At 34.5% G+C, this 14,166-nt stretch overlaps 2 protein-coding genes across 2 annotated transcripts; both read right to left on the reverse strand.

The window, feature by feature from the left end:
- Positions 1 to 444: 444 nt before the first annotated feature.
- Positions 445 to 6,681, reverse strand: LOC122598225. The gene is made up of 11 exons (XM_043770828.1): positions 6,592 to 6,681; positions 6,387 to 6,470; positions 4,803 to 4,944; positions 4,425 to 4,718; positions 4,199 to 4,346; positions 3,189 to 4,091; positions 2,861 to 3,099; positions 2,669 to 2,742; positions 903 to 1,011; positions 583 to 801; positions 445 to 488 (listed from the first exon to the last, which is right to left on the reverse strand). Exons 2-10 carry the CDS (start codon positions 6,452 to 6,454, stop codon positions 745 to 747), a joined length of 2,034 nt encoding a protein of 677 aa, XP_043626763.1. The 5' UTR covers positions 6,455 to 6,470; positions 6,592 to 6,681; the 3' UTR covers positions 445 to 488; positions 583 to 744.
- Positions 6,682 to 10,330: 3,649 nt separating this feature from the next.
- On the reverse strand, positions 10,331 to 14,124 carry LOC122596545 (AUGMIN subunit 2). The gene is made up of 6 exons (XM_043769144.1): positions 13,888 to 14,124; positions 13,639 to 13,761; positions 12,170 to 12,274; positions 11,303 to 11,371; positions 11,051 to 11,164; positions 10,331 to 10,815 (listed from the first exon to the last, which is right to left on the reverse strand). The coding sequence occupies exons 1-6, from the start codon at positions 14,017 to 14,019 to the stop codon at positions 10,492 to 10,494; spliced, it is 867 nt and encodes a 288-aa protein (XP_043625079.1). The 5' UTR covers positions 14,020 to 14,124; the 3' UTR covers positions 10,331 to 10,491.
- Between the last annotated feature and the right edge of the window lie 42 nt (positions 14,125 to 14,166).

Below are 14,166 nucleotides of genomic sequence, written 5' to 3' on the forward strand. Positions count from 1 at the left end.
ACTTTGCATAATTCGCTAAATTATACTGTTACTTAATTACCTTCAACACAAAAAAAAAGTCATCAATAAGGATATGCAAGATATGCAATCACATGGTATCTAAAACTTCAAATATAATGAAAATTCATTTTATGACTTTATTTTTGTCAATCTATTGTACTTTTTTGAAGTTTTGAATGATTGTAACTTTTTATTTTTATTTTTATGATGATCTCATTATAATACTTGTAACTAGTAGGGCCTCTAGATCTTGGTCATGGCCTTGCACATCGCCATAACACTATAACAGGCAACCACTAGAAGTCAAGATATCGTTCCGCTACTTCCTCAGATCGTTGGGCAAGTAAATTGTTAGTCCTATAAAATTTAAATCTTTATAAATAATCAAATGTGTTAGATAAGTAACAAAATTGTTTTGTTTAACTTATATACAATATACAATTCTTGATGCATTAAAAAACTCTTCCTTTATTGCGTAGCCATTTAACCTGTTAGAAATAAGTCAAAATAAGTGATTAATAACAAATCCTAAATTGACCATATGTATTCATTAAAGATGGATCCAGGGTGATACCCGTATACCTGTATATTTACAGCCAAACCTTGTTATTTACATCAAACAAAACAACATTCTGATGTACTCTTTGAACCAACTACGAGGCCTTGCATAAAATTTGCATTTTCCTGTACAACAACTACGCAGTCAACTACTCGTATGGTCAAGATACGGTTTAATGCAAAACTTTAGCTGTGTTTCATGTTTTTAGTAAGCAACGGCCCGCTTTGTTCCCTGACTTCTGCCTGTGAACATTTAAGAAATGGTTAAATCAAACGAAAAGGGAAACATCGACACCACAATATTCAATGGTCAGTGGCATCAAATGTCAGACATAACAAGTTACCAGTGTCTCACTTCCCGATTTCTTTGCTCGTTGGATGGAACTCAAAAAGTGTGATCTCTGAGTTGGTTGATAAAGCCTTGCAATGAACTCTCGTAGATGATTATAAATGCTGAAAATTCAATGAAATTCGAAATAACATTTTAGTACTACAGCCTACAGGAAGGTAAGGACGTCTGGATTGAAAAGTTATTTTTGGGTAAATTTTGTAGATATACCAGTACATTGGTTGGCGGTTGAAAAGTTATTGATTTTTAGAACATTGATGCATAAGTTGACAAAAGATCGTCAAATCATCAAGTTTCACGTCCCAGGTGCTAAAACATCTTTTATTCTCTTAAGTCTTAACTATGCATTTTATTATATTTGACAATCCTGCATGCTTCTTTACTGATACTCGGACTCAAGCTAGCCTGTCACTTTGATCTTTTATCAAGTCACCGAACTACTATCGATTTAGCTCGTTCCATAGATCAGCAGTGTTTTCCTTTTTAGCCTGACTACCATTTATTTGGACAGTAATGTTCCTCACGAGGACATTTTCGTACTACTAACATAATTGTGATCTTCGAAATGAAAGAGCATGGGAAACTATGATGCACGGGGACGCCTGATTGGTCAGGGTACCCGTCCCGAGGACGTATGGGGGACGGGGACGGCTAGGATTCGGCATGGGGACGTTTCAGATTTGGGGGACGGCTGGGGAAGGGTTCTGGGGACGTTTCGGGGGAATTTGGAGACGTTTCCTAGCCCATTTAGGGTTTAGTGTTTCTATGCCCTTCAAATTAGAACCGGCCCATAAAAAACCTCTAACCGACTTGTGGATTGGGACGTATATATGTATATAGACAGCTAAAAAATCTCAATTAATATCATACACTTTACATCAATATCTATCTATTTTGAGTTTTCTTTAATATATTTTTTATTTTTTGTATTTTTTTATTGCCGTATCTTTGCCGTCCCCGTATTTTTTATTTTTTTTTCCGTTTCCCGTATCGTCCCCGTACCCCTTCGCCGTACCCGTCTCGGTGCAACCTTGATGGGAAAGTGAATAACAAAAACAATTTTAACCACTATCACAGTCCTGCGATCCTATCCACTACAGAACAAGTTTGTAAAATCATAATGAAAAGAGATGGTAACATGCTTTAGAGGCAGGTGCCATGATTAAATAGGTAAAATCACCATCTTGCAAAAGAAAGAAACTAAAGGTGTCATTGTGTCAATGACAACCCAATTTCCAAAGTCTCATCTCAAATGGGTCAAACTAAAGGTGTTAGCTAAAAAGGGTATCGGTAAAACAGGTCAAACTCGCACGAAGTCTTTTTATCCATACAAGGTCATAACTGTTTTATTCTGGGATTTAGTTTATTATTGTAGTAAAATATTATCTTAGGAAGAGTGTTTTAGCAATCCAGGATATTATGACGTTTCCATTGAAGTGCGCCAACTTGTTACTTCCGTGCAAAAACCAAATGGAAGAGGTAAAAGCTAAAACAATTTGCAGAAAATGCCTCTCATTACTTCTTATCTTTATAATACTTTTCCCATTCCCATATAAACTTCTAGTTGCTTCCTATTTAGTTCTAGCAATGGAACATGTACAGGATAATGCGTGTGTCTGTCACTTTGATTGTTTACTTGGTTCTGTCATTAGTTAATCTCTGTACTCCGTTAATGTTTAGTTGGCACCACACTCTGTGACCTATACAAAGCTAAATGAGGTACCAAAGAGCCTTTATGTACCAGGAAAATGTAAATCTCACCTTAGTCTATGCCTATTGCAAGTTGCGGCAAAGGCAACAAAACCATTTAAAATGCTCCGGACAGCACGGAAAATCTAAAACAAATGGAAACTAAATAAGCATTTCAATCGCGCATAAAACAAGATATAGAAGAAGATCAAAACAATAATGAGGCATAGAAGAAACAATAAAGAAATTTACTTCTCTAAGTACCTGAGAGAATAGGTCATTCCAAAGGGCACGCCACATGGATACCTCATAAGTACCCACAGTTGCCTCGGCATCTGAAGCTAACTTGAATAAACCACTCATAAACAGCCACATACCACCAATCAAATCATACATGTGGTTGAATATGAATCCCACGAAATTTGATAGTCCAAGAACTAGGAGAATTGGAGCATAAAGCATCCCCCAAAGGAGCCAGAAAACCGGGTACAGAATCATCGTTGCTGCAAGAAACGTACTCATGAAATTCTTTAAATGAGAAACATTTTTCAAAGTATAAAGGAATCAATCAGTAAATAGAATATTAACTTACCAATCTTCCAAACTATTGACAAGATGTAATACAAAGGAAGTAGTATGATCTCAATTAAATTCTCCGCTAGATTCCAAGAAGTTGTCATCAAAATCCAAATAAATGAGCAAAAATAATCCACCATCTGGATATACATGTTCCAAATAGGAAGAAGGACCTCTAAAACCACCATAAATGGCCTGGAATAAGGATGTGCGACCACTGAAAAAAATGACCGTGCAGCACGTGTTGTCATCAAGAACCACTGAACAGCCTTCTTAGAGTTATGCAAAAACAACATAGTTCCCAAGTACTTGATCCTCGATACCATCTCCCATGTTTCTATCCACCCGAATAGGGGCCCACACAAACGGGCAGCGGTCGCCTTAAGAAGAGGGATATTTTTATACAAATCATAGAAACCAATGACAACTGTAACAAGGGAAATGGCCACATATAAAACTCTTGCTAAAGGGCACATCCATGGACGATAGATATGGCAAAATAATGGATAAGATTGACAGAAAATAACCCAAGATGGAAGCCCGGCCTCCAATAAAGTAAGTAATCTCAAATCAGATATGACTATGTCTTGTAATTCGAAAGGGAGATCATGATCGTTGAAACGAAACAAGAGCAGTACATCCCTATACTCCGTAGGTTCGGCCACTTCTGCATAGTCACTTGCAGCACTTTCGCTGTGGGTGTCTTCATCTTCAGAATCAGCTTCAATGTCCATACCTAGAAAATCCACTAACCTTTTTCTTGTATCTGACACGTCATCAGGAGGTGAATTTGTTTTACTCACTTCGTCTTCTGAAACTTCTGTTTCTTCATCAATACTCGTATTACACAGATTACCATTTAACATACTTTTATCAGCATCTGTACCATGGCAGTTAGGAGCATCATGAAACACATCTCCTGCAGAGAATTAAAAAAAAAAACAATAAGATATACCGACACATTCTAATGTTAAAAAATGTAACTCCAAACACGATTCTTCCAATTGGAATTATGTAATTCTATACCTAGCATGGAGCTTAGCTGGTCTTCTAAAAGATGACGCTCACGTCGTGTCCCTGGAAACCATGAAGATATGCATTTCGCAGCCTGAGCAATACTGTCAAATTCCCATCTTCTCATATATTTCACCTCTAGAGCAAGAGAAGTATCAGTCTGCTCATCAAATTAGCCCGTTTAAATGCCCACTCCAAATACAATGTACATGCAGAAATAAGGTGATAATTTACATACCTGAAGTTCATTTAAATAATTGATGCCGCGCACATCATTCCATAACACTTCGAAAACAATAAATCCATACAAGGTTCTATGCAGTTTGCTATTAGCAAGCAAGGAGCTCTTAAGTTTCTCGACCGGTAGAAAAGCCCTCTTCTTTGAGAGTGTTGCAGCATCAATCACCAAGAACCATTTTCTCAAACTCTCTGATGGGGTTGGCGTTTCAGGGCAGAACTTTAACTCGCTGAACTCTGGGGAATCTTTCCTATCTTTTCGTGTTTGTCTGATCGCAAAGGGTGACATCCGAGACTGAAAAAATTATTAAAAAGAAATTCATCTTATATGACATATAATATCAGAAACTTCTAATCAGGATCTAAGATTCAACACAACCTTGGTGACCATCAACTGCCACAAGTGTGCAGGTCGTGACACCAAGTCTTTCAGCCATGGCCTATTATCCACCAATACATAAAAAGTCTTGCTATCATGTGCTAAGAAAAGACTAAGACCAGAAAGATACGACTGCAAATCTCTGCAAGAAAGAAAAAAACGATGCCAGAATTATATCAATGAAGTAACTTGTAGCGGCAATCTACCTGCTTTTATTAATTTTCAACATGTACTGGTTTAAGATGGGAAGGATTGTGTATTATGTCCACAATTATGCTCACTACATAATAACTTAATAACATTTGGATCTGAGGAATTGTCTGGCTCACTGATTAGGAGGATCAGATATTAAACATATCAGAAAGACCAATACCACCTTAGTAGTGCACATAGCAAATACAAGTCACAAATGTGCCACAGCAAGAATGTATTCCTTAGTAGTGCAAAGAAAAGTACAATTCAGTAGTACAAACTTCAAAGAGAATCTACACAAACAATGGCTTGGAACTCTAATGATGTTTGAAAGCACTCTGACTGCTTCTAATATAGTGTTTGAAACTTTCATGTTATGTATAAAAAATGGACACACTCCTTAAGGGTGGGGGGAGTACCTTACCACTCCTCCCCACCTTTTCTACTCATTCCCACCTTTTCCCCACCTTCACGGAATACCTTACCACTCCTCCCCACTCCTTCCCCACCCTAATAAAGACAAAAGACACAAAGAAGACAAAAAAAATAAAATAAAAGAATAGTGGCCGGGGAGGAACCCGGGCACCACCCTCCCGAATTCCCTCCCCACCCATTAGGTACCTATAGGACAGAATGGTGTTCAACCGGGTGACTGAGTGGTACCTGCTTGGTCCCCGGGGTACACCGTCCACCCTAACAGTGACTCGTCTATTAAAGTCGTCCGGGTTAGGATACTAATATTTTCAAATGACGGTAAATAAATTAGTACATTTTGTAATGTCATATTATTACGTCTCTCGTAAAGTCTTATTTCTGGCTGTTCTTTTATCGTAGATCATGAATGTTGAACTTGAATTATTGTGAAGAATCGGTTTGCTAGTTAACCTCCAAGGGGATGATGATTTGCAGCAAAAACACTCCAATCATTAGTTTTATTAAGAAACTTGTAAAACCTTCTTTCTACATACGAGTAGCTTTTATGCGTCAGGTTCATCATATATGTTCATTCTAAAGTTAATTAAAGTCAACATTCTTTCTGAAATTAAAAAATAAAAAGTAAAAATTACTCCTTACATCCTAAGTTATATCTGATTTCACTATTTTGAATTGGTTGAAAAAAAAAAAAAAAGAAAATGAAAATGGAAAGGGCAAAAAGTGATGCACTATATATTAAGAATTAACCGGCCCAAACCATACCGACTCAGGCCCAAGACCTGATAGATAATCTAGCTGTCTGAAGGAATGGTGTCAACCACAATGGATCGAACACCGTACCGGACGTCATTTAATGAAAAGTGCAAAATGTCAAAATCGATCGACCCATAAGCCAACTCATCATGAGCTGGGGCGCAAAAATAAGAAAAACTAGAATGAATTAAGATTAATATTTACCCAATCTGAAGACTTGTTAAGCTGAAAAAATGCCGATTATCAGCATCACTCTTGCATAATTTCCCCATCTAAAACCACCTGCACCTTTAAAATACCAATATCATCATCAGTAAATTAATATATATACAGTAGTTAACTAACTATAATTATATATATATATATATATATAAAGACATTAAAAATGGAAATTAGTCTCAAACTAAACCTGATCAAGGTAGAAAACAATGCATAAGAATCCAGAAGCTAGAGAAACAATGTCGATCAGCGTCTAATAATAACTTCATAACAACAACTAATTAACAATTCTTCTTATTAATAATAAATTCTATATATATACACAAAAACTCATTAACAGATGAATTGGATAAGTGTGAGATGGTGGCTGTTTCCGGCGATGACACGTAGCAACACGTACGTGCAGTTCAAAATTGGATTTGGCATTTATTAGGATGGAAGGAAGGGAAGGAAATAAATTTTACTGTTTATGGGTTTGTAGGGAGGGGGTTAGATTTGTAAATTTATTGGGATCTAAGACCGCTCTGTTTCCCGCCTGTTAGATATAGAATCACACATATAGCATTGTAGCATATGTTGACGTGGATGGAAACAAAATGTCTTGCCGAAATAGATTTTTCATTAAAATCGAGATTTAAAGTTGATTTTTTAATTCAATGGTCAAAATTCCTTAACTTTACTTATAAAATTTATTTGAACTTTAGAAGATCTCAATCTATATTTAAATGTGCTACATCTACACTACAAATATCCAGAAAATTAGTTGTTAGCTAGAGAAACAATGTTTGTTTTAAAACCTTGGGGCATCGTAAAACAAAAACATGATAATATGCATAAATAATTAAATGTGATATATCTACATTACAAAAAATTTGGATCATCGGGGGCGGCTGCCCCTGATATTTAAACATTGCATCCGCCAATGTCTATCTATATGGTTTTTTTAATACCAGTACTGACACAGTGTCAGTTTAGTTTTTATTTTTCCCGGATTCTTGCTCATGTCTACTATCCTTTGTTACCATTTTCCTCCCTTTTTAGTTTTGTGACATTAGTTTCACATCTCATTCCTTCTCTATTCTGAAATGTATAAAAATATATCTATTACATACAACACAATTTTTATTTCATTTTTCTTGCATATTACTTTATTTTATAAAAACATCATATAAAAGTATAAAACTAACAACATACGTAAAAATATATCAACATACTTTTTGAAAAAATAAACGATAAACGAAAGCTCAGATGATAAAAGAGCTAGTTTACATAAAATTCGTCAGTACTGTAAGTTATCAACCACTAAATATCACATCAAAATATCACAATGATAGCAATTACTCATATAATTAAAGTAACAAAACATCCATCCTCGTCCCAATCATTACAACTTTGTCCATACCGAGCCAAACCTTGCCGGTCTCATATTACACACACCCAGGTTCGACTACAACCACAATGCCAATATGGTTGATCCATTATGGTGTCCTAAACATTTTGTAAGTAGTTAAAAACTAAAAAGGGATTGCTTATGTTCATGAACAAAACTTTATGGTGGTTTTTAACAAAACTGTTAATCGTTAGTTAGTTATAGAAATTTAAGTATACTAGCTTAATCTAATATGTAGTAAATCAATACCTATATCACATTGTCACATGTGGGGGCCAATGTAACTGGTACCACGTATCAAGTCATGAGCCGATAGTCATAACTCATACGTGATATGTGTCAACTCTATCTTGTATATATATCTTCATTTATCTAACCGTCGTAATGTATCTGAACTTTTTTTGTTGTGTATCTAGATAAGCTTTTTTCAATAATGTATTTGTAGGGTTCTTTCAAATTATTATAAAAGCGTCGGATATGACATGAAATAATTTCAGAATTGAATGATAACTTTAGTAAATTCAATTTATTATAAGTTTCATATGTCTGTAAAATAAAAATACTAACTTTACTAAGACTTGTAATTCTAAAATCTCTGTTACACATTTTGAAGTAAAAACATACCAAGGGTAGTAGCAGTAAGGGTTAATATTTTGACTGTGGTGTTAGAGCTAGTTTTATTTAATTACTCGTAATTAAACATTGAATATCAACTGACATATTTACTCGTATGTTTAAATTTGAGTAAAAGTCAACTTAATGAAAATCTTGTATGATCAAAAGAAACTGATTTTGTGGATCGAGTGGTTAAATAACCCTCTTCTTGTCGCTTAGCATGTCGTGTATCCCTCGTGACTTATTCGGGATTGCTTGGTCACGACTTGTATCAAGGTCGTTTATCGCTTGGTCGAGATATCGCGTATTTTGTAATTATACACTTTTGTACTTTTGGGCATCTAGTAATAAATTTACTAGAGGTTTATGTTATTCAACATTATATATTGTCGTTCAAAAAGAAAAATGAAATAAGCAAGTTGATCTCTTCATAAGATTAGGTAAATATTTAAGTTTAATAAAGTTAAACTCATTTTGACTTGGCTATCTCGTTCCAATAAATGTAAACCAATAATTTTCTTTTTACCTCGTACGCAAGTACTTATAGTTTTATAACTTTAATACTGTAATCTATTATATAATTTTTATATAAATAAAAGAAAATTGTAATGACATAAGATTTTTTAAAAGTTGTCTTGTATGGTTCTCCCACACATTTTTTAATTTAATTATGACATCATCATCATACTTTATTAAATTATAATTTGAAATATCTTTTCTTTTTTAAATATATATCACTAATATAGATTGTTATTAAATTCAATGTCCATATTATTATGTAAGATTTTAATCACCTTAGTTTGTCGTTATAATATGGCGAAAATAATGGTGTCTTTCCGGATAACGGTTTTATTTTTTTGTTTTTAGCAATCGTATGTATTTCAATGTGTGTCCACAACTATACAACTTTTGTTTCCGTTTAATTTCGTTTTTTACATAATAACTTGTTATGACTTTTCAACTTATTTAACGTTACCTCGGTATCATTCGGTTTATTTGCAAAACGTTTATACGTTAACCCGGGTTGAACCCGAGTTGATTAGCTAGTATATAAAAAACAGATGCATGTTCTACATAATATTAAATGGAAATTAGGTAAACAACCGATGATGAAAAACGTGATTGAGATGTTATCCAAAACTTAACCGAAAAATTCAACTATGAGGTCTATGAACCAAATGGTTATTTTAATGATGCCCGAAATATTATGGATTTTAACTAGCTAATGTCGATACATAATAAAAATGAAACGATTACCGTCAAGTAATTTTGGTAAATAGTAGATACGGCAATTTTATTCAATTATTTCCAGATAAATCGATGCGTTTTAAAAGATGGAGAAGTAGTGAAATAATTGTGAACGCATGTGGTGTTATCATTTGTCTAAAACATGACAATTGGAAGAAAAACAAATTACAAATCAAGCCCATGTTTGTCACCTTGATCCCTCCTGTATCTATTTATTTATTTATTCAACAATGATTAACGTTTACACATAGGATACGAATTTAGAAAAAATAAAATATAGCAAACAATGACATCTCTCAAAGGAAAGGAAGCCAAGAAATATCATTTACTACTGCCTATAGGGGTACTAAGCTAGCAGACTAGAACTCTACTTCAAGATTTGTGTTGCTCGAGAAAATTCATTAAATTTCAATTTTTAGGCTATAATATAATAAAATAAAATATTATGGTGATATGTTTTTTATTAATTTTTTTTTGTTGATTCAAAAGTAAAGATATCATGAAAGGAAAATGATTAATTTTCTTAACGAAATAGTCTAAAACAAAATCAAGAGATAACATTAAAAAAACAAATTAATGGAATCCACATCTCACAATTTATGAGTTTAAGAAAGATTTTTAGGGATCATCATTCCCCATTATGAAAATGGTAGAAAGTAACTATTAACATAAGATATGGAGAAAACCAATGGGTTCATGCCACAATATCATATTCAGAATCAAACCATGTCTCCTTTACCAAATATGATAGAAATTACACAATTACAGAAACATACAATAAATCAACAAAGCAAATCACAATGACATATCATAATCAGATAATAACCCGAACGCAAATTATAAACCATTTGCCTTTCCCAAAGGCCATGACAATCTTCGACTGCTCATGCTATCTAAATCACTGATGTTTATGTCCTCTTGTTCTTGCCTTGTTGAGGTTGTAAGAGCCGAATCATCAAAACTCGACTCCTTTCCCCATGGAGGTGGAGTCACACAATCAGAGCCAGTTGATGTTCTCTGGCTCGCTGACATTTTCAATTGGGAATCCGATGAGCCTAACCTCAGTTTTTGAAGGGTTGCAAAAGATTCTCTCATGGCAGTCATTGCTTCAAAGAACCTTGTGCACGATGCCAATGCCACAGGAATTGGCCGAAGCATTTCCTGCATCATAGCAAAATTTCCATTTTCAATTATTGACTCGTTGTGATCCAACCCCTTAATATTGATAACTAGTGCTATGCACGTACAAGGACCAGATCACCAAAGCTGTGGTAAAGGAACTATTCAAGGATGATCCTTATAGCTTCATTTTGTAGGAACAGAAGACATATTAACTTAGATAATATTGTAACTTGTTTATAAGATAAACTAATACAACCAGCTGCAATAAACATACCCCCCATACAGACGGTGGCTCCTTGAAGTTTTGAGTCCACTGGAAATCTGTAACAGATGCCGTTAAGAAACCATAATCACTGGCAGCCTTCATCAATAGTTCGGAGAATTGTTTCTGTAAATCCCAGACAAAAATTAGCATATTGATTAGTGAAACTTGAAATAACCACTGTTCAAGTATTCATATGTATGGTATAAAATCCCAAAAATAGGGTTCTAGTGGCACTGACTTTCTACAATTTTAGCGACCAACCTGATATTCTGCTTCCACTGGAATACAGTCTAATGAATACGGTTGTTGTAGACGAGCTATAATCCGATCCTGCAAGTCAATTAAAGCACAATTCAGAAAGCACCAGATAAGATTATCATAAAACATGCTAACAATTAGTTCTACAGTAATCTTACACGGAAGTAATATATACCATATGACAAAAAACTAAAGAATTATACAATGATCAACCATAAAATGTTGCGCATCAAAAACTAATATAATAAAGAGGTGATATGTAAACAACTTTTAGTCATATGCATCAAGTACATGTAGCATGCCGCACAGTGTACAACTGTGATTCATATAATTGTTGTGTATCGCAAAAGCTTGTTGTCTACATAACATCACCCTTAGTAATTGGATTAAGTACTTGGAAATGTATCAAACTATAGGCAAAGTTCTAGAATATGTATGAAACTTTAAATGGGTCTATTGCGGGTATTCAACTTTTCAATAAGTACTATTTTATGCATACGGGTATACACGACGTCGTGTCCATATAGACTGCTCTGTCCAGTTCCACATCATTAGCTTAGAAGATTATGATAGGTTGGATAGAAAAGATAGTAACTTACAGAAGTTAGATATGCACAATTACCACAATTAAAGTTCAATACATACTACAAATTTTGAGATATATCTTAATACATTTCTTACCACTTAACCCTTTATAATCATGTCCAAATAGAAGTATCGGGGGTATATTTAGTCAACAAAAATCCCTCCATAAACAACCCAACTTAAAGAGCTTCTCATCAATAGAAATTTGGCCAAGTCTGCAGCAATTAAAGGAGCCAACACAATGCTTGATAGATAGACATTCAGAGAAAGCATCAATTGCATTACCTTATTCTGGATAACGTCTTTCAATATGGTAGTTATCCTAGCTAGAGTTTCTATCTTCTTTTCCATTTCACTGACATGTGTCAAGTGCGCAACATTTTTATCTTCCTGAAAGATCCGAAAAGAAATCAGCAATCATAATTAATCTGCTTGACTGAGTTTGGTTCCAAGAGTCTACAGAATTTATAGGTATCTCAAATAACATTAAGAATTCACTTGCAGAGAACAAGTAGACGATCAATAATATTATCTTTCCACAAGATCTAAAATACCACATCAACATTTCATTACACGTCCAAGAGTGCTGCCTTGTGCATTTCATGGTAAATTGAATCATATTTGGGTGTGTATGCCATATTAAAAAGCTAGAAAGCATTGGAAAATAATATCCGAAAGCAACGTTCAATAAGATGATAGAAGTATAATGTCGACAAAAATGGGAGCAAGCAGGTATACAGAACATTCTAGAAGAGAAAAGCTATAATTTACCTTTTGTCTCTCTTTGGAGGAAACATATTACATATGTCTATAGTCACTATCATTTAATAACTTGTCTACAAAGGTTTAAAAGTGTCGTGTCCATCAACTTCTGTTACCACATATCGACTTAAAATAGAACCTTTTCGATCAAGAAATTTTACTTCTTGCAGAAATACACACAAACAAGAACACGCCAACAGGAATGTATATCAGACAACGATAAAATAAAACTAAAAGGGTCACACATGGTTTACATTATTCGGTCAAAGGGCCAAGGGGTGACACAATGTGAATCGCTCCTAATCAACAAAGCAGTTTCCATAATTAACAAAATGTGCACTAGCCAATGCCTATAACATTCTTTGTGTTCTTATCCAAGAAAAAAAATGCTACTACTTTTTATCTCAAACACAAAGCTCTATTCTAAGGTTGTCTCGACTCTCGAGTTAATAAACAGAATCCTTGTTTACAATTTTCTTTTTAAAAAACAGACCAGCCTACTCTTGCCAAGATGGAGATAGTCAAAATAGTCATTTTTATATACTCTACAAGCGGCCCACAATGTTATTTCTTGATTGTAAGCCTCAAGGTTCATATTTTTCAAGCATATACTTGATAAGGGGCATAAATATACCAAAATGATTAATACATAAGGTATTTAGGAAATAATGAAGTCAGATGTGATTTCAACTGTTATGTTTAGCTAGAGACAGGGCGTCTTGTTTATAATTAAAATGCATAAATATGACTCCATACTGTTACAGATTTCAGACCGATGTCTTGTCACCCTAGATTTGTTGCATATCTTTCGATCATGTTTCGTAATTTTCTACCACCATGGCACCATACAGTTGTTATGACGACCCGTGCCATCATGAAAGATAACATCCCCTTCTGGTAGAAGATTAACGGATTCTAACTCTCAAAGGCCGTAGACTAGACTGATGGATATAATTATAAGTAACTATAATGTCTACAACTTAAATTTTTACCTTGCGACCTTGAAGTTCAACCTGCAAATCAGCAATTTTTCTTTGTACGGAGGTAAGTTCCCTCAAGACTCGTATCAAGTCATCACCTTTTTCACTACCACCTGATACATTCTGCAACTCTTCCTGAAACAAAATTAATGAGAAACGCAAGCATTCTAATAAATCAACTAACTAACAATAAATCATCATCACAAATTAAAGATTAAATAAGTAAACCCTAAAATGCATATATAAAAATATTAAAAGGACCTGGGAGGGGGGAGGAGCAACAGAAAATCCTAATTCTGAGGCAATGGAAAGTGCATCTGACATCCCACCAAGTCGTCTCAGCGGTTTTCTTCCCACCCAGCTACTACTGTCGCTTCCCTGAATTGATGCCATTTTTATACAATTTGGTTGTATTCAAGATTTAATGGATCGATTATCGACAGGTGGGTTGGCCGGCCGGCTTTTTCAAGTTTGAAATTTAGAAATGACAAGTTAAAAGTGGTCGAAGATCGGAATTATTGGTGAATCATCAAAACTTTT

The sequence above is a fragment of the Erigeron canadensis genome, chromosome 4 (genome assembly GCF_010389155.1).
Source record: "Erigeron canadensis isolate Cc75 chromosome 4, C_canadensis_v1, whole genome shotgun sequence".
NCBI classification, from domain to species: domain Eukaryota; kingdom Viridiplantae; phylum Streptophyta; class Magnoliopsida; order Asterales; family Asteraceae; genus Erigeron; species Erigeron canadensis.